The sequence below is a fragment of the Rhincodon typus genome, chromosome 17, assembly GCF_021869965.1.
Source record: "Rhincodon typus isolate 14 chromosome 17, sRhiTyp1.1, whole genome shotgun sequence".
NCBI lineage: Eukaryota > Metazoa > Chordata > Chondrichthyes > Orectolobiformes > Rhincodontidae > Rhincodon > Rhincodon typus.
In genome coordinates, this window is record NC_063348.1 from 26,289,196 (window position 1) to 26,309,321 (window position 20,126).

Below are 20,126 nucleotides of genomic sequence, written 5' to 3' on the forward strand. Positions count from 1 at the left end.
GGGCCCCAAATCCTTATATCAGTGGAAGGGAAATTATTGGAGAAAATTCTTACAGACAGGATTTACTTACGTTTGGAAAAGAACAAACTTTATTGGGGATAGTCAGCATGGCTTTGTGAGGGGAGGTCTTGATTCATAAATTTAATTGAATTCTTTGAGGAAGAAACGAAGGTGATTGAGCGTAGGGCAGTGGATGTTGTCTACATTGACTTCACTAAAGTATTTGACAAGGTCCCTTGGACCATGAGGAAGGTTGTCAAATGATACAGCAGATTTGGATTTGTTGAAAAGTTGTGTGGAGAAATGGTAGATGCAGTTTAATCCAGTGTGAGATGATGCCTTTTGGGAGGTCAAATGCGAAAAGAAAGTAAAGTAAATGACAGGACCCGTAACAGCATTAACCTACGGAGGGATCTTGGAGTACAAGTCCATAGCTCCCTGAAAGTGGCAACACAACTGGATAAGCAGATAAAGAAGGCATACAGCATGCTTGCCTTCATCAGTTGGGACATCAAGTACAAAAGTTGGCAAGTGCCTGGAACGTGCTGCAAGGGGAAGTGGTAGAAGCTGTCATGATAACAACATTTAAGAAGTGTTTAGACAGACACACAAACAGGCAGATAATAGAGGCATACGTACCATATGCAGGCAGATGGGATTAGTTTACAACAACTTTTACGTATTAATATGTCTCAGAGCTTCACAGGTGCATTATCAAACATAGATATATTTGATTTGATTTAGTATTGTCACATGTACCTAGGTGCTGTGAATAGTTTTGTTTTGCATGCAGTACAGGCAGATCATACCATTAAAAGTGCAGAGAGTAGTAGAACAGAGTGAAAAATACAATGTTACGGCTGCAGAGAAAATGCACAGAGAGCAGGATCAACATTAAATTTAAAATTTGAGAGGTCCAATCAGAAGTCTAATAACAGCGAGGAATAAGCTGTTCTTGAATCTGTTCATACGTGTACACAAACGTTTACATCTGCCCCACTAAAGAGGGTGGAAGAGAGCATAACTAGGGTAGAAGAGGTCTTTGATGTGTTGATTGCTTTCTGAAGGCAGCAGGAAGTATAGCTGGAGTCAATGGATGGAAGGCTGGTTTATATGATAGACAGGGCTGTGTTTATGACTCCCTGTACATTCTTGTGGTCTTGGGAAGAGCAGTTGCCAAACTATGCTGTGATTCATCCAGATAGAATGTTTTCTATGGTGCATCTATTAAAATTGGTAAGAATCCTTGTGGACATGCCGGATTTCCTTCGCCTCCTGAGGAAGTAGAGACGTTGTTGTGCTTCCTTGACCATTGCATCGACACACGTGTACCAGGACAGGTTGTTGGAGATCACCACTCCCATGATCTTGCCACTCTCATCTCCACCTCAGCACCATTGATGCAGACAAGGGTGTGCCCTCCACTCCACTTCCTGAAGTCAATGACTAGCTCCTTTGTTTTGTTGACATTGACGGAGAGATTGTTGTCTTTACACCATGCCTCTAAGCACTCAATCTCTTTCCTGTATTCTGTCTTGTTGTTCACCATCAGCAAACTTTTAAGTGAAATTGGGGCGGAATTTGATATACCATTAGTTTTACTTTCCTACATGTTACCATCAGGTTACTTGCTGTCTGTACAACCCAGTGGAACAGTTTGAGAAAAGAGAGGAGCAATATAATTTTGGTGGTTACATTTAAAGATGTAAAAGTCAGTGTTTTGAACTTTTGAACATTCTGTTTTAACTTTTGGGTTGCTCCTGTTAAACCAACACATCTCAGTATGTCTAACACTAGGATTTTGCCAAGTTTTAGAAGAATAGCCAGAAAAAGAAAAGTGCATTAACTTAATTTCCAGCTGAAATATTAAGGTAGACAATGAAGTGCAGAATAGGAATTAAGATTAAAAAAAAACATAATTAGTCCAAAATTCTGACAATTCTGACACAATTGAACTTCCAATTTCAAGTAATGGCACTAAGACCACCATAAATTTGCTGAGAAATGCTGAGAGGAGATAAAGAGACCCAATGATACAGTCAAATTTAAAATGAAAGAAACAATGGAATAATTAATTTTGGGAGCAGTCGCATCACGGGTAAATTACCGGGTTAATGATCCAGAGATGCAAGTTCAAATCCCACCACAGCAGCTAGGGGATGGAAAGAACTGCAGGTGCTGGAGTCAGAGTCAATACAACGTGGAGCTGGAGGAACACAGCAGCTCAGGCAACATTGTAGGAGCAGGAGAGTCAATGTTTCGAGTTGGGACCCTTCATCAGGACATCAAGGTTTAAATTCAATTAATTACATTACTCTAGAATAAAAAATTAATGCCACCAATGAAATAACTAGATCCTAAAATAGCTGCCCTAATTCGTAATGTCATTAAGGGAAGAAAATCTGCCTACAAATGACACCAGACCTACGACAATGTGATTAACTACCTTCCATGATACAGACAAATCTAAACAATTACACATCCAGTGGGTCAAATTAAGAATCTGCACTCATGCAACATTCAGTTGTGAATGATGGTGGACAATTAAATAACAAAAAGAAAGAGGACAGTCTATGAAAACATTTCTCCTCAATGATCATGGAACCCAACGTTTGAGTGCAAAAGACAAGGCTGAAGCACCTCTAACCATCAATAACAGACATACATGTGGTTGATGATGTGTCTTGGTCTCTTACTGAGGATCCCATGCAGATGCTGCTTTTCAGCCAATTTGATTAATTTCACATGATGTTAAAAATTGGCTGTGCACAATAGATGAAGGGTCTAGGCCCGAAACGTCAGCTTTCCTGCTCCTCTGATGCTGCTTGGCCTGCTGTGTTCATCCAGCTCTCTACCTTGTTATGTCAGATGTAGCAATAGTCCCTGGCTTTAGTGCTGAGTGCTTTAGAACTGGCCATGCCCCTAGCTAAGTTGTTCAGTGCAGCAATAACATTGGCATCTGCCTGAAAACAATTGAAAATTGTTGACTATGTCCTGCTACAGGAATTCTCCAGGACAGAATCCTAAACTCTACCATCTTCAACTGTTTTATCAGTTCTTTACTCATAAGGTCAGAATAGGAATGTTTGTTGGTGATTGAACCATGTGCAAACTATTTAGTTATCAAAATAGTTCTTGCCTACATATGGCAAAGTCTAGACACTGTTCAGGCTTGTACTGTAAAGTGGCAAATAATGTTCATGCTACACAGTTTCAGGCAATGGCAATCTCCAACAAGAAACAGCCTAAGCATCTCCTTTGATATTCAACTGGCTTAGCATTGCTGAATTCTCCATCAGCAGCATTGTGGTGACTAGCATTAGCCAGTAGTTTAACTGGATCAGTCACTTAAATAATATGGCTACAAAAGCATATTAGATGCTGGATGTTCTTTTGTAAATAACTCACTGACTCCTCCAAGTCCTTCCATGATATAGAAGGCATAAATCAAGAATGTGTCAGAGGGCTCTTCACTCTTCACTCACCTCGATGAGTGAAACCCATTAGCATTCAAGGTTCAACACAATGCAGGAAAGCAGCCCACTCTATTGGTAACCCATCCTTTAGTTTAAACAACCATTCCCTCCACCAACAGCACCAGAGAGAAGTGTTTCTATGTGCAAGGTGTAATAAGTATCTCCCCAAGATTTCTTCCACATCAATACCTTCCAAACCCATGACCTTTACTGTCAAGGGCAGCAAGGATATAGGGACGCCACTACCTACAAGTTCCCTTGAATTCATGGATCATCCTAAATTGGAAATACATCATTGTTCCTTTCTTGCAATGAAATCAAAATGTTAAAGCACTTTGCTTGACAGCACTGTAGATGCACCTAAGTCAAATGGATTTTAGTATTTCAAAAAGACAGTCTCTGGGATAGAAAGAAATTTTTAATAAATATTACACTTATCATGGAAAGTGGGTGTCATTTAGCTCTCCTGCTTCAATAAAATCTTTGATGACTCCAGGATAGTGGAGGCTTGATTTCCAGCGCACTACCCTGTGAGACATGACATTATCCACCTTCACATTAAAGGATGGATGGATGAAGATAACATGAAAATATGGCTGAGGCAAGTTTTGGAGTTTCCAACCAGGAGGATTATGTAAAGACAAAAGCCTTCTGATCTGCAACATGGTCAGACCATACTTTGTTAATATTGTAGCTGAAGTCAGATTACAAAATAGTGATATTACAGTAATTCTTGATGATTTAACCATACTTGTTCAACATTGAATGTCTCCCTAAACAAGCCCTTCAAGGATAGCATGAAAAAATTTGGAATGACTGGATGATCAAAAGAGAGAAGACATTCACTGAGGGCGCAACGTATAGGCTTGGATGTTAGCAATCCTGTGTCAATAATTTAGAGACCCAGGATGAAAACATAATGGAAATTGCCACCAACTAATTCAGAGATCCAAAACCCTTGATAGCACTGCAGATGACTGTTTGTGGATATGGCTGATAGCAAAATAAATGCATATGAAGATAATGTTGAGGTCCATATGGTAATGTTATTCAAAAAACATATTAGAATGAGATATTTGGTTCTGAAGGAGGAGCATGATTTTAATACACATTTACTGTATGGTCCAAAGAAGAGTTGTATGGAATTCGAAATGCTAACTCTGATTCTCCAATGATGCTGCCAGACTTCCTGAGTTTCTTCAGCACTTTGCAATTTTTTCAGATCGCCGGCATCCATAGTATTTAGCTTTTATTTCGGTGCATGTTCAGTTGTTACGTAACATTCCTTTCTGTACTGTGAAAAAGTGAGTAGAATTGTTTGAATGTTTATATGTGGCTTTTTGATGTATCTGATAAATGTAATAATTTGCTGTATAGAGATTAATGTCTATTTCTAAGATTTTAAAAACAAAAATACTTTTGCTACCTTTTTTGCTATTTTGTGGTTGGAGCTGGCAACAGTCTCCAATTTGACAGCTACAACAGCAAGATCATACAATAAGGTAGATGTTAATGTCTCCAAAAATGTTACTTGTGTAAAGGTCGCCTCCCAACTTTTTGACTAAAATCATAGCCTTAGAAACTTGACTTTTGCATAGCACATTTGCATGATGGATACACTTGATAATATAAACCTAGTTGACTGTTACAAGTATGTTCTTTCCTTTTTGTACTTAAAGGATCTTAGGAACGTTCTGCATTTGGGAGACAGATTTCCTCTTACAGCTCATTAATAAGCTATTTCTCCTTCTTATAAGCAAACGACTTCTGAAACATAGAGACAATGGTATGGACTGGTTGGAGATTATCTTTAGTGTTTCTTTTCATGAGGTTTTATCCTTCTTACCTCTCTCACTTCCTCTTGCTTTTCTTTCTGCCCTTATTCCAAATCAATTTTAAAATCCATTTTTATAAAATGCGTATCTTAGAGAAAGGCCTCTGTGACAGAACGGATAGATGTACAGCCTTAAACTGATGGAAGTAAGCTCAGAGTCACCCTGATTAATTGATCAGTCAAGAAATGTTGATCAACCACAAAGTATTTGCAGATAGAACAGGGCCATTTGACTCCACGTGCCCATGTTTATGCTCCAGATTAGCCTCTTTCCACTCTTCTTCGCCGAGTCCCAATGAGAGGTCCTGCTATTCCTTTCCACTTAATGTGCTTACCTAACTTTTCCTTAGATCTATCTGTACTATTCACTTCAGTTATTCGTTGCTTGGGAGTTGCAATTTCTCAATGCACTCTGTTCAACCAATGTGAATATTCTGGGGTAAATAGATTTTTAGACCATAAACTTTTCCCCTCATTATCCTGGATTTTGCATATTGTAACATTTCTACAAGGAGGCTATTTCCCCAGAATTTAGCATATATTTTGGAATGAGTGTTTAACTCTGACATATAAGAGTTAAATAACTCTTGCATTAAATAATAATTCCCTACTCAGAACTGCTTCACTAACAATTTCCTGAAATTGTGGGCCCAATATTTTTCCAAACTATTTTAATTTAAAATCTTTTCCGAACATGTTTACTCTTAGTTCAGCTATTTTAACACCTTTGAAGCATTAACACTGTCAAAGCTCTGTGCTCTAAAAATTGTCACCCAGGGATTGTAGAATTTCCTGCAGTCTGATGATTAGCAAAGGAGCTTGTTACCTATTACAAATTATAATTATGTCAGAATTTTTCAGCTACAGTTAAACATCACAAATTTGCACAATATCATTAATGTAATCTTATTGGATAAAATCTTGTAGGGGTCTGAATGATATAGATACTGAAAGATTTGTGGCATAATCAGACAAGAAATGCTTTGAAGTCCATATCGATTTCGGGAGAAACCTATGCCCTCTTGTCCACTTTTCACAAGCGGTGTGGCAAGTTTCTTGCTCAGCAACTACGAGTTGCAAATTAGGGAGGATTATTGTTGATGACCCAACTCACCTCATTAATATTCAGCTTTCTTTCTTGTCAAAAGTGCTAACCAAGTTGGATGTTGAGAAAAATGGACATGGAAACCAGGTCAGGTACCTGGTGGATTCAGCTCACTGCTTGCTCCAAGTGGCTTCTTGTATGTTGACACTGGGCACCAACTTCTCCATGAACACTAGTCTCATACCCCATGTCCATGGAGATTGGCATCTGATATGTACTGACCTCTAACAACACTCATGGCACATCTTCAACCCATTTATGTAAGGTGCTTCTGCACTTCAGTGATATACCAGCAACTATCATTATAATGCTGCAGCAAGAACATTGTGCAGTCAGGGACATGTACCCAGTTGATGGACTGGTCCAGGTTTCATGTCTGGGCTGTTTGCTCACTGTCATAACACACACTCCCTGAACCTACCTGGATGCACACAGTATCCCTGCCTTGCAATGACTTGCCTTTTAGCATTTTGCCCCCTCAACCAGAGATACAAGGTTACCATTATTCCTGTGTTGCCTTGCCATTTAATGCAGGAAAAAAAGGAAGGAAGCTTGTCATAGGTATCAGCAGGCTACAGTCAAGGGGATATTGCAGATAGTAGTGAGAGTGGTAGAGCATGAGTCTTGGTGGGAGGTGGGTACAGTAACAAAGGGAGTGTAAGTTATCAGAGACAAGACAGTGTCTCTTACCCTGGCAGAGTGGGGAAGGACATTGGCATTCTTCCTACAGTGCTATGTAGACCTCCAGATGGCTGAAACTACTTTAACCTGGGTGGCAACAAGAGACCAGGCTGGTATTGTTTGGGGTTGTGACCTTCCCTGCTGGTGCTGGTCCTGGCCCTGGAGTAAGAGCATGTTCCCCTTCTGCAAAACCCACTCCAGTAAAACCTCCACATCCCTGCCAGCAAAGCAGCGCACCAGTTGCCCCTGTTTGCTGTGTCTGTAGCAAATGTCAGAAGCAGTACAGGGCAGTTCTAGTCTAACATCACTTGTCCAGGTGCAGTACAGGCTTTAAAAAATTGCACAGGTGCAAAGGTTGCTGGTGAATTCCAGGAAATCATCTGATTTACACATTGTTCTGGGAATGCTGTTTGGTATAATGGGGCCTGAATCGGATGCAGGAGATGCCACAAGGGTGGTGTAGGTATTTAATGCAGCAAGTTTAGTACAGTACGGCAGGAGAGCACACTAGGCCTGCAGTGAAAACACTCCAGAATACCTGACACAACTCAGACTTAATCAAATAAAAAGCCCACGAGATTGCCTGTTAATTTTGGTACAATCTTTTTAATCCAGTATCACCCTATTTTGTTCATTTTATTTTGATATTTGCAGTCCCTCAACGAATAAATTTGATGATTGTATATGTGTAATTGAGTGGCTGATTTTGTAAACTTGGAGCAACAGGTTTGCTTCTTTGTGTCACATACATAATATATTTACAGCTGTGCCAATCAGTTAAATTATGAATCATTATTAATTTCTAATGTGGTAAATTGCCCTTATGACAAATGTGATTTACTGATTGAGGTTTTTACATAGAAATGTAATCAGTTCATTGATTATTCATTGATTCCTCTGAGTTTGTACCGGTATCCCACCACAACTCCAGAAAAAAAAGCAAAGACTGATTGTAGCAGATTCCAGAACTCCTTAATGTTTCTTAACTGTCTTTTGCAAGCAAATCCTCTGTCCACCACTGACAAAGCAAGTTATCGACCAGGCACAGCCAGGTTTGAGAAATCTGTAAATTAAGAATTCCTACACTCCAGTGTGACCTAACATCATTATAACTTTCACCAGTAATCAAATGAATGGGGATATATTGTCATATATTGTCATATACAGGGTCATATGTGGATTACACCAGCGAAGTCGAGGCCAAGCTAGGCAGCTGGGTCTCCAAAGTGTTATATATGTTCTTTTGAAAAAAAAGCATGAGGTGATCATCTAATAACACTATTAGCAGGATTGGAAAGATCATGGGCTCTGGCAGAAGGGAACCATAGTTTCTGACAGGCATGGGAAACGCTTCTGCAATGATGCTTATGCTTTCCTGATCAATTACTACCACTTTCCTCCCCCACACCCCAAAAAAAAACACAGCAGGTGAGCTGTAAGGGGAGTATTATTGGTCATGCCAGTCTAACCATCAGGATCACAGCCGAATGAACTTCACAGCTTCCATCTATTGGCACAGTCCTAATTTTTATCTAATAATTGCTTGTAATTTTCAGGTCAATTTGATTTTAATTAGCAAAATTTCTGAAAATTCTTTCTCTGTCATTGATCCACCAGTTCTCGGGTATAAGGACAAGCTGTTCACTCATTCTCAGCAGAAGAATACTGTTAAGGGAAAAGTCTTCAATCAAGGTACCATGCTGCATTGTATTCTTATGTCCTGTTACCACTCGTGTTGTTCTTTATTTTTTGTACAAAAGAATTGAGTTAATTTTTGAGTTGCCAATAATTTATCTTTTTTATGCACGCAAATGCATTTTCAGCAACCTAAAGGTTAATTAATTAGTGTCCCTTATGAATTCATATTGTAATTTTCCACAACTGACAACATCATCTCATTATGAGAATGGAAAACATGTCGTTTGTCATGGTACAAGTCATGTGTCTTAGATTATGGTTAAACCACATTAATATAAGAAGTGGTTTTCAAGCCAGACTTTTTTTAAACAAATAAATATTACTAAACCACATCTGACATATACTGCATGCATTAAATAAGTTCAGATTCTTTCACTGCAGTGTCTTGAAAATTTAGACTTCTGAAACACGTCTTCCTGCTGCTCTGTTCACGTGCTGATAAAATGTAGAAACAACAAAAATGTTCCTTTATCTAAACTGTCCAATGCTATATTGTAAATGTGGCTAATGCATATTTTTTGGCAACTATGTTGTCCACATTTGGTCAAATGACATACTGTTTCTGAAGACATAAATTTTTAAGTATAATTCCTGATGTTATTTCAGGTCATAGCTAAAGTTGTTCTGATTCCTGTATTAAAATATTGTCTGTAATCTCAATGACAGGTTTTCCTTTCTTTTTCCTGAAATTATAATTTGATATAAGCCCAAGCACTGCAAGAACATTACCTAGTTAAGTATGTCCATAATTGCATGACATGATTCACGCAATAATATTTTTATCTCATTATTGCACAACTTGAAATATATTGAGACCCAACTAACATCCCTCCCAAATACAGCTATAACATGGACACCACTGCAATAGAGCAGATGTAGCCTGGAAACTCTCTCTACCAATAATTGAAACATCATTACTTCTTACCCTGTACTACCAGGCCTTAAACCTTTATCCTCAGTCTCACCGGACTTTAGACACTTTTACACAGTCCCTATCATTACCTCTGACCCTGTTCAACACCACCCCAATATTAGGAAGTCAGGGGACCACAATTTGTTTCCCAATGTTTTTGGCATCTGTGTATCAAACTACTTTCATGGGTAACCTTAACATCTTATATCATGGTGGATGTTTACATCCACCCAGTTTGCGGAGTTTTTACTAACAAATCATGTAGATTGCTGGCAGATGGAGAGATGTGCCCTTCAGTTTATCTCAGCCGCTAATCCTCCTAGCCTTTGGTGTGATAGTACTTCAACAAATTTTGACTTAGACTTTTAACTGCCCAAAACTTTATTAATCAGTAAAAGAAACAGCAAATTAAAGTATTAATGGAGCATTTCATATTTTTCAGTAATTGTTTGCCTGAACCAGCTTCTTAAGCAATAGAAAGCAAATAATTTCTGCCTGCTGCATTAAACTATGATGTAGTCAATACATTTGGGTGACAGTTGCTGTGTTCCGAGTATGGAATCTATCATGTTAATGGTTATACTTCTGACTTAGTAATCTAGAGGCCTGATCTAATAACCCAGCAATGTGATAGTTTTTATTTTAAATTCACTTTTTTAAAATTTAAATCTGAAAACAAAAGTCCGGTCTCAATAAAAATTATCATGAAGCTGTTGGTTTGTCATAAAAATTCTGTTGGCTTTAGTGTCCTTTAGAGAAATACCCTAATATCATTATCTGGTCGTGCCTACGCAGTGGTCCCATCCCACACCAATATGGTTGACATTTATTTTCCATCCTAAACAAACAGCAAACTGCTTGGTTGTATCAAACTGCTGCTACAGCAATTCAAGAAGAAATATCAGCATTGCCTTTTCAGGACAACTAGGGATGTGCAATAATTGTCTATATTACCCATTCTCCATGATTTTTTTTTTAATGGAAAAATATGAATAAGCTTTTGTGACCTTTGAATATCTTTAATTATCAATTTTTAGGAAGTATTAATGGTATTAGGAAGCTTTTGCTCTGTGGAAAGTCAAAGGGTGGGCCGCCTTGTTCTTCCCCATTTCATCATTGTCAGCTAAACAGATTCTTTAACATTACTTCTCTTCCTTTTTTTGGATTTGCAATGAAGTATCCATAGTATGATTCAGTTGAATAATTTGAAGTGTCCTTTCTGAAGGTTACAACTGTAACTTACGATTTAAGTGATTTTGGAATTATCTGAACCTTAAATTTGTTGGCTTTTTTATGATAAGTTGGTAACCTTTGGCATTCTTATGCTGTTTACTTTCCTCAGGCAGCATCTTAGATCACTCCTTTTAAGAGAATCTGCATCTCTAACATCCTAAGTTGTTTCCTTAATTACCAAATATCTAGGCAATGGCACAGAAATTGCAGAGACAACAATGTGTCATTATATTGTTGTTAGCTTAGTGTACCACATGCTTGTATATAATCAATAGGCAGTAGAGAAAAGGCTCAAATAAACTAGGCTATTAGTCAATAATTTATCAAGCTTTCCAAATTGAACGCAATGGATGTGAAAAAAGGCCTCCTTAACATAATGTTTTCAAAGTGACTTTTTACAAATGAGACTCAATGTATATATTCTCTGTATCTTGGGGAAACAGATAGCAATGCCAAACATTTAAGGATGATGGCCAAATCTTCAAAAGTTACTTAGTTTCAAAAGAGCAACTCAGAAGTATATCATAATCCTCTGGAGAATTTTCCTTACCTCAAGCTATTCTCGGACATAAAATTTTCATTAACCCTCACTTGATTGTGGAGGCCTTAGTCTCTTGTTCAGATTATTTTTCCAAACTAATCAATTGGTTGTTTTCTTTTCCAGTAAGACACCATCTTCTATTTCCACTTGCTTCAAACTGGGTAATCTCTCAGTTTCTATTCCTCAAAAGATTCAATCTAAGATTAAGGCTTTCACGCAGTCAGTGATGTAGTTAGTGCATTACTCTGCTTACAATGTAAATCTGCGAAATGTTATTTGTTTCGGGTAATTTCTGTCAGTGAGCTACAATCTCACAAGGTCCAAAATGCAATTAAAATCTGCTCCCTGAAAGCACCACAATAACTTGGATCCAGGGAATCTTCCAAAGCTTCACCCATTCTTCACAATTACCTACAAAAACAAAAATTGCTGGAAAGCTCAGCAACATCTGTGGAGAGGAATCAGAGTTAACATTTCAGGTCCAATGACCCTTCCTCAGAACTGATGATAGCTAGGAAAAAGTTGTTTTTATATCCAGAAGATAGGATGGGAAGAGGGGTAAGGAGTAAATGATAGGTGGAGATAGAGCCCAAAGAGAGAGAAAAGTTGGACAGACAAAGGAATGGATAATGATTAGTCAAGGAGAACGAATAGCTACTAATGGGGACTATTTGTGGTGAACAACGGATTGCGTGCAATAGCAGACCATGTGATAACAAGGCCTGGTGTGTGGGGATTGGGGTAAGGACATGGGAGAAAGTACCTCAAGCCCTAAATTTGTTGGACTTGATATTGAGTCTACAAGGCTGTTGAGTTCCCGAGTGGAAAATGAGGTGCTGTTTTTCAGCTTGCACTGAGTTTCGCTGGAGCACTACCCCAAGTCTGAAACAGAGATATTGGCCAGGGAACAAGGTGGTGTGTTGAAGTGGCAGGCTAATGGAAGCTCAGGGTCTTTTCTGGAAACAGAACATAGGCAGCACCCAGTCTATGCTTCATTTCCCTAATGTAGAAGAGACCATATGACTATGGGATGATTCATGGATACATAGTCTGCTTTGGCCTATTCTGAAACCAACCTTTAAGCTAATTACCTATTATTTACAAATTCTCCAACTAAGTTAGCCTGCCTGCTGTTTTATAACTTTATCTGTTCTATTCAGACTCTATTAAACAAATACGGGTTACCTTCTGAACTGCCACTTGTTTTTTGGCATTCTGACAATCAAAGCCCAGCATTTGAATTGTCTTACGTTTACAACAATTATTTTTCCAGAGCTAAACATAGCCTCTAAAATATCAACAAGAACCATGAACTAAATATCCACAGCAATATAGTGATGTTATTATAAGAGACATGATCAAATGCCCCACAGGTTTTAACAGGAAAGTTGTTCCAGTGTTTCAAAGGGAATTTGAAAAGAATGTTTTTATTAACACAAAGATTTATTTATGCATCTATCAGTGGATAAGGAAACAAATGTATTTTTCCAAATTATTTTTTAAAAATTACGGTGCATGATCTTTAGATTCTTTCTTGAGGTAAGATTTACATCAAAACAATTTGAAGAATTTATATCTGACATCAGTAGAGATAGCGTTTGATCATATCACTGATGGTTTATATTCATAAATCAAAAGCAGATGTCATTCACATAACATTTATTTAAGTAGCTCTGGTGTTTATTTCACTACCTGAAGTAGAGAAGAACAGCAATTTATTTATTGCTGAGAGCCAACCAAAATTACTTACTTTTGCCAGTATTTTTTCCCCCACATTGTTCTTCTAGTGCGGTACACTGGTTTATCATGTTCACATCTGAAGCATCCATTGCAACTTTGGAAATAGTTTTTCCATCCCATTCTGCAATATTTCATTGTTGTAGTTGCTGGGAACTGACTCCAAAAACAAACTAGAAACCACTGCTGGCAGATGAATGCTGAACATATTGATACGATGTTCTACTGCCCCCTATTTTGATGGTCATTAAGCTATTTTAAAAAAGCACTTCGTGCCTACATCAAAATATCAGTCAGAAGTCACATGACAACAGGTTATAGTCCAACAGGTTTCTTTGAAATCACAAGCTCTCAGCGCTGCTCCTTCATCAGGTGACTTCAGGTGAAAGCTTGTGATTTCAAATAAGCCTGTTGAACTATAACCCGGTGTCGTGTGACTTCTGACTTTGGCCACCCCAGTCCAACACCAGCATCTCCACTGCTCCTGCTCCTGCTCCTCTTGCTCCTCTGATGTGCTTGGCCTGCTGTTTTCATCCAGCTCTACACTTTGTTATACCAGCATCTCCACATCAAAATAACAGACATGGAGATTGTCATATCAAGCCTTTGTGCATCAAAAATCATTGATATTGTAGTAATTACAACTCCAAGATCTCAAACATACTTATTTCCAGAAAGAAAAGGTATGTAGTTTTTGTTTGTATATGATGTTAGCATATCTTAACGTGAACATTTTTTTCTCTGAAGGTATGTGGGCCAGCTTGCGTTCCAGTAGTCGTTTCAATACTCAATTTTCAACCACTGATGTAGGAGCAAGATTAGCCGGAAAAGAATCCCCTGTGACTGTTGGCAGTGAAAATTCCCTGCAGAATCCACTTCTAAAACACCAAGCAGCATTGTACCTCTTTGGGGAAAAATCTCAACTGAGAGTAAGATGAAAGATGAATTCAATATATAATTTCTATTAATAATTTTCAAACTAATTTACTAAAACACAAATGTCACAATTTTGTAGTACCTGTTGCTCTTTTTTGCTGAATTAACTGTAAACTTAAATATGCAAACATGGGAATTCATTTAAGCATAACTGAGTTATGTATTCATTGCACAAATACATCAAGGGTGGTTATTATGTTACGTTATGAACAATATGATACATTCTTATTGTGGTGGGAAAGGAAAATTCGAATATTTTTAATAAAAATGAGGGAAAATAAAACAAACTATTCAAGGTGGTCAACTTGGTATTTTTTTAAAATTATGATTAGTATCTTCGGAATCAATGTGGTAAATATGGCAGGAAGTGGCAGCATTAGGAGTGATACCTGCAATTCAGTACCCATCTGATTCTGAACGAGGAGTTTGAGGAAGAGTTAGTAAAATTGATTACTGGTCACCTTGGACTACTCCCTCACACCTGTGAACTGGCTATAGCGTGGCACTGTTGTAAAGCTAAGAAAAGGTCTCCCAAGATTTGTTGATCTTTCTTTCCCTTCTGCTATTTTATTCTAGTCATCCTTTCCTTCTGCAGTTGCTCAGTAAGCTGCATCATCTCAAGCAAGGAAGATTAAAATTGTATCTATGCAAGCTCATAAAGTCAGAATCCTTTTGTTTCCCTACCTTTGGTGACATTAATATTGTTTTTGTTTTCAGGGCTTTAAACCTGACCTTGCAATTAGCTGTGAGCTGATACCTGTGGATTACTGTGATATTCGTCAGGTGAAAGCCAGTTTCAAAAAGCTCATGAGAGCATGTGTACCCAGCACGATTCCTAGTGATGTGGATAATACTTTGTACAGGTTACTAGGAGAATCTGAATGGCTTTTGCAGGTAATTCATTTATACATCTTTAAGCTAATTAAATGGAGTTGTCTGCAAAAGTATTTTATCTCAACTGCTAATCACCAAACACAGTGCCACAGTTTATGCTGAAATATTACACTATTCAGCAAAGTATTAACTTGGAAACTATGTCTTGGGTTTTTTTTTTGGCTTTCCTTCCTCGAGATTAGGACAGGGTGCATTTGGAACAACATTCAACCAGGAACTTCATGTCAGACTATTGCAGAAGCTATTTTAAGTCACCACCAAAAATGCAGCTTTTAAACATGACCAAAAATCTGAACGCAATTTTGTTTGCCAAAATTACAAATGTATGAGAAAGTAGGCCACCCAGCCCTTCAAGCCTGGTCCACCATTCAATAAGATAGTTGCTGATCCGTTTATAGCCTCAATTCAACATTTCTACATACACTGATAATCTTTCATCCCTTTAGTGTTCAAGAATCCATATATCTCTGCCTTAAAAATATATAAATATTCTGCATCCACTGCTTTTTGAGGATGGGAATTCCAAAGATGCTCAATCCTCTGAGAATTTATTTTCCTCATCTCTTTCCTAAACGGGCATCCACTTACTTTTAAACTATGACCCCTAGTTCTAGATTCTTTCACAAAAGGAAACATCCTTTCCACATCCACCAGGTCATATCTCCTCAGAATTTCAATAAAGTTTACCCCTAACTCTTCTAAACTCCAGAAGATTCAACCCTAGTGTGTTTAGCCTTCAAATTGAGGTGGTCACCTTTGCCTAAAAGTTGGGTGGTATTCTTCGTTGAAAACAGTGAATGTAATAGTTAATGTATAATCATACCTGATGAATAATAAACATTCGCAACAAATTGTATACATTGCAATGGTTTGTTAAATAGATGAAATGTGAACGCCCATCGATACTTGTATATTTTCCCTTTTGCCCCAAGAGGGAATCTGTGTAAAACCAGGTTTGCTGTAGATGATGGAACTAATTGAGCTAACAAAGTAGGAGAATCAGGCAGACTGTAGTTGCTACATTGATAGCATGTAATTGTTTAATAAGTTTTATGTCATAGAAATGCATATGATCTGATTGTGTCACTAAAACAGAACTACTTCATCATATTTACATTTGACTTCTTAGGTACACAGAATATTGCAACTGGCTGTGGTGATTGCGGAACTCCTTGAGAGTGGTTCCTCAGTGATGGTAAGCTTAGAGGATGGCATGGACATTACAACACAGGTAACTTTATAAAAGATCATCTAAATGTGTTTTATTGTTTACACTTTGAGATTTTCAACTTGGTACAATTTGAAGCTGCTCTGATTTTGTGCTTAAAGTTTGGAAAACACGGCAATAGAATTTTGTGTCTAATACTACATTACCAGATTTTCTAGCAAGAATACAAGGAGAAGGAGCAGGAATACACCCTCAAGCATGCTCTCCCATTTAATACAGTCATGGCTGATCTGATTGTGGCCTTAACTCCACTGTCCTGTCTGATCCCTCCAACTGTTGAACTTAAAGATTATAAAACACTCTAACACAGCCTTGATACTATCATGATCCAGCCTCTATTGTTCTCTGGAATAGAGAATTCCAAGACTTTAAATTATCTGAGAAATAAAAATCTTCCCCATTTCTGGGAGAGCCATCCCTCATTCTGGATTCCTCATATGAGGGGAGGCATCTTTTCTACAGCAACCTAAAAGTCCCACTCTTTTCTAAATTTCAGTGCATATTAACCCAGCTTGCTCAACCTTGTCTCAAGGCAATTCCTTACCAATCTCAGCATCAACCATGTTAGCCTACTCTGAATTGCTTCCAATGGAAGTATATCTTTCTTTAAGTAAGAAAATGAAAATTGTATGCAGTAATCTATGTTTAGTCTCAACGATTGCCTATTCAGTTATCACAAAATTTCTATTTTTTATCTTTCCCCATACAATAATTACTAAAGTTCCATTTGCCCTCCTAATTATTTACTGAATCTGCATGCTAACTTAATTCACATGTGAGGACATCAGGATAACTCTACCACAATTTTCTGCAGTCTCTCTCTATTTAACTAATAATCTGCTTCTCTAATATTCCTGGCAAAGTATATTGTTCTTTATGTTCTCTTTGGATCTTACTTTCCGGCATTTATTTTTAGTCAGCAAACATAGCTACAATACACTTGGTTCTTTCATCTAATTCATTGATGTGGCTTATAAGTACTTGAGACCCCAGTATGATCTTGGTGGCACCCCACTGGTTACATTTTGCCAACAAGAAATTGATCCATTTATCTTGGCACTCTGTTTTCTATTAACCAAAGCATTAACGTAGGAGCTATTACAACTGGAGCTGCCACTGTCTATGACTAATAGAAGTGAATAATAGTGGTTTCTTATTTTCTTATTTGTTGGACATTATTACATTTATAGTAACGCTGCTTTGTTTTGTTTCAATTTGGGAGTTTTAAGACCTGATATTGTCAATATTTTCTCTTCAAAAACTATAAAAAGTAACAAAAATGGAAGGTTTTAATTATTCACGTAATGGTACTTTGAAGGAATGAGGGTCAGTTAGCTCAGTTGGCTGAATGATTGGTTTGCAAAGCAGAGTAATGCAACAGCATGGGTTAAAATCCTGCACTGGCTGAGGTTTCCATGAAGGACTCTCCTTCTCAACCTCTCCCCTTGCCTGACACATGGTGACCCTCAGGTTAGATGACAGTCAGTCGTCTGTCTGATGAGAGAGCAGCCCACTGATGTCATTTTGGTATTTTCAAAACCTACTTTTCGTTATAATGCTGCCAACACTCTTTGGATAGTTTATTCTCTTCTAAATTAACATTTATGTTTTATGTTGGAGCTTGGAAAAGTAAAATTTGTGGTGTTTTTAACAATTCTGGAATGTATTTGTTTCACTCCTTTGGCGGAATCTTAAGGGTCTGAGGAATGTGGGCTATAGCAAGATGTATTGTGGATTGGTTGAGAAGTCAGGTGAGACCAGTCTCAAAGTCAGGAGTATCATGCTGCATTTTTATGCTTTTCACAAGCAGCATGCAGAATTTTTCCACTGTGTCGTGGCAAGTTGGTAATTAAGGGCATTTTTACTTGTTAAGCACCTTGTTGACAGACCAGCTTCCTATCTTACCAAATGAGTTAGATGCTAAGAAAACTTGGCGTGGAAATTAGAGTAGGAACTTATAGATCCAGTTTACTTGCTCCAAAGGAACTGCACATCGCATACCAGGCGTCAACTTCTTAGGACACCACCACACGTCCACTATATTAGCATCCGATACATGCTAACTTCTAAAAACCCTAATGGTACGTCGTCGCTCCTGTATATTCAGTGCTGCACCAGCAAATACCACTGTAATGCTTCCAGCTCATGGACTGGACCAGGCTGCATCTCCAGGCTCCTACAATGTTTTACATTTTGACCCTACCTGGATGTTCACAGCATTCCTGCCATGTGTTTGCCCCCTCAGCCAAAGTTACGAAGCTTGTATTACTTCTGTCTTGCTGTGCTGCTTAATGCAAGGAAGGAAGTGTGCTATTAAATGGGGAAATAGCTCAGGAGAGGCTGTTGAAGTTTCCAGAGCAAGTAATAGGACAGAGGATGGAAAGGGTCAGGAATCTAACTTCAGGCACAGCTGAAACAGGGACGACTAGAAGTAGGGAACGATCAACGCAGAACTGACAATGTTACACCTAAATGCGCACAATGTACAAAACAAGATAAGTGGGCTCTTAAAACAGATTGAAATTGGCAGGTACGATGTTATAGCCATCACAGAGACATGGCTGCAAGGGGAATAGGGCTAGGAATTAAATATTCAAGTATATACATCCCATTGAAAGGACAGGTAGATGGACGGTGAGGGATGCAGCGGTTTAGTGGGGGGTTGTCTTTTTAATAAACAAGGAAATTAAATTGATAGGAAGCGATAGAAAGTTGGAAGGCATATAATCTGAACGGGTAGAGTTGACGAACTGTAAAAGGTAAAAGACCCTGATGGGAGTTTTGTACAGGCTGCCGAGCAGTAGTCAGGATTGGGGCAGAAAATAAATCAGGTGATAGAAAAGGCATGTAAGAAAGGCATGACTACAATAATCATGGGGGGACTTAAATATGCAGGTAGACTTGGCAAAACAGATTGGTAGTGGATCCCAAGAAAAGCAATTTGTGGAATGTCTGTGAGAGAGTTTTTTGGAGCAGCTTGTGGTAGCGCCTGCTGGGGAATAGGAAATTCTGAATTTGGTGATGTGTAATCATAAAATAGAACCATAGAATCCCTACAGTGGGGAAAGAGGCCATTCAGCCCATCAAGTCTGCACCAACACTCCGAAGAGCCCTGCAACTCCATATTTACCATGGCTAATCTACCTAACCTCCACATCTTCAGACTGTAGGAGGTAATCGGAACACCTGGCATAAACCCACACAAACACTGTGAGAACGTTCAACTTCCACACAGTTGCCCAAGGCTGGAATCGTGACTGGGTCCCTGTTGCTGTGAGACAGCAGTACTAACCACCATGCCACCCAAAGTCACTATAGTCCTACTCTCTCATTAGCGAAACAACTGGTAGCAGTTTAACCCAAGGTCACCACCCTCAGGTAAGGGGAGAAGTTAAGAAGAGAGTGTCTCATCCGAGCCTCAACTGGTGTCAGAATTGAACCCATGCTGTTAGCATCATTCTACATTGCAACCTAGCCATCCAGCCAACTAAGCTAACTGACTCCTTATGAGGTATTGATTAGGAAGCTTACAGTGAAAAAATCCTCAGGAGCAGTAACTAGAATATGAAAGAATTTGCCCTGCAGTTTGAGAGGAAGAAGTTGGAATCAGATGCAACGGTATTAGAGTTGAGTAAAGGTTACTACAAAGAAGGAGGAGCTGGGCAGAATTGATTGGAAAGAGAGTCTAGCAGGAAGGAAGGTGGAACAGCAATGGCAGGCACTTCTGGGTGTAATTCAGAGGCACAATAGAAATACATCCCAAGGAAGAAGTAGACTACACCCCAGAGTTCTGAAGGAGAAAGCTGAGGAGATTGTGGAAGTATTGGTGGCAATCTCTCAGGAATCTCTG

The 20,126-nt window shown here is 38.5% G+C and overlaps 1 protein-coding gene across 1 annotated transcript in view; it reads left to right on the plus strand.

Moving 5' to 3' along the window:
• The window catches only part of sbf2 (SET binding factor 2), a 207,845-nt gene that overhangs the window by 156,254 nt on the left and 31,465 nt on the right, over nucleotides 1-20,126 (plus strand). The window contains exons 20-23 of the mRNA XM_048607330.1: nucleotides 8,714-8,788; nucleotides 13,966-14,147; nucleotides 14,872-15,048; nucleotides 16,178-16,279. Coding sequence (XP_048463287.1) covers nucleotides 8,714-8,788; nucleotides 13,966-14,147; nucleotides 14,872-15,048; nucleotides 16,178-16,279 — 536 coding nt within the window. The remainder of the gene's footprint in view (nucleotides 1-8,713; nucleotides 8,789-13,965; nucleotides 14,148-14,871; nucleotides 15,049-16,177; nucleotides 16,280-20,126) is intronic.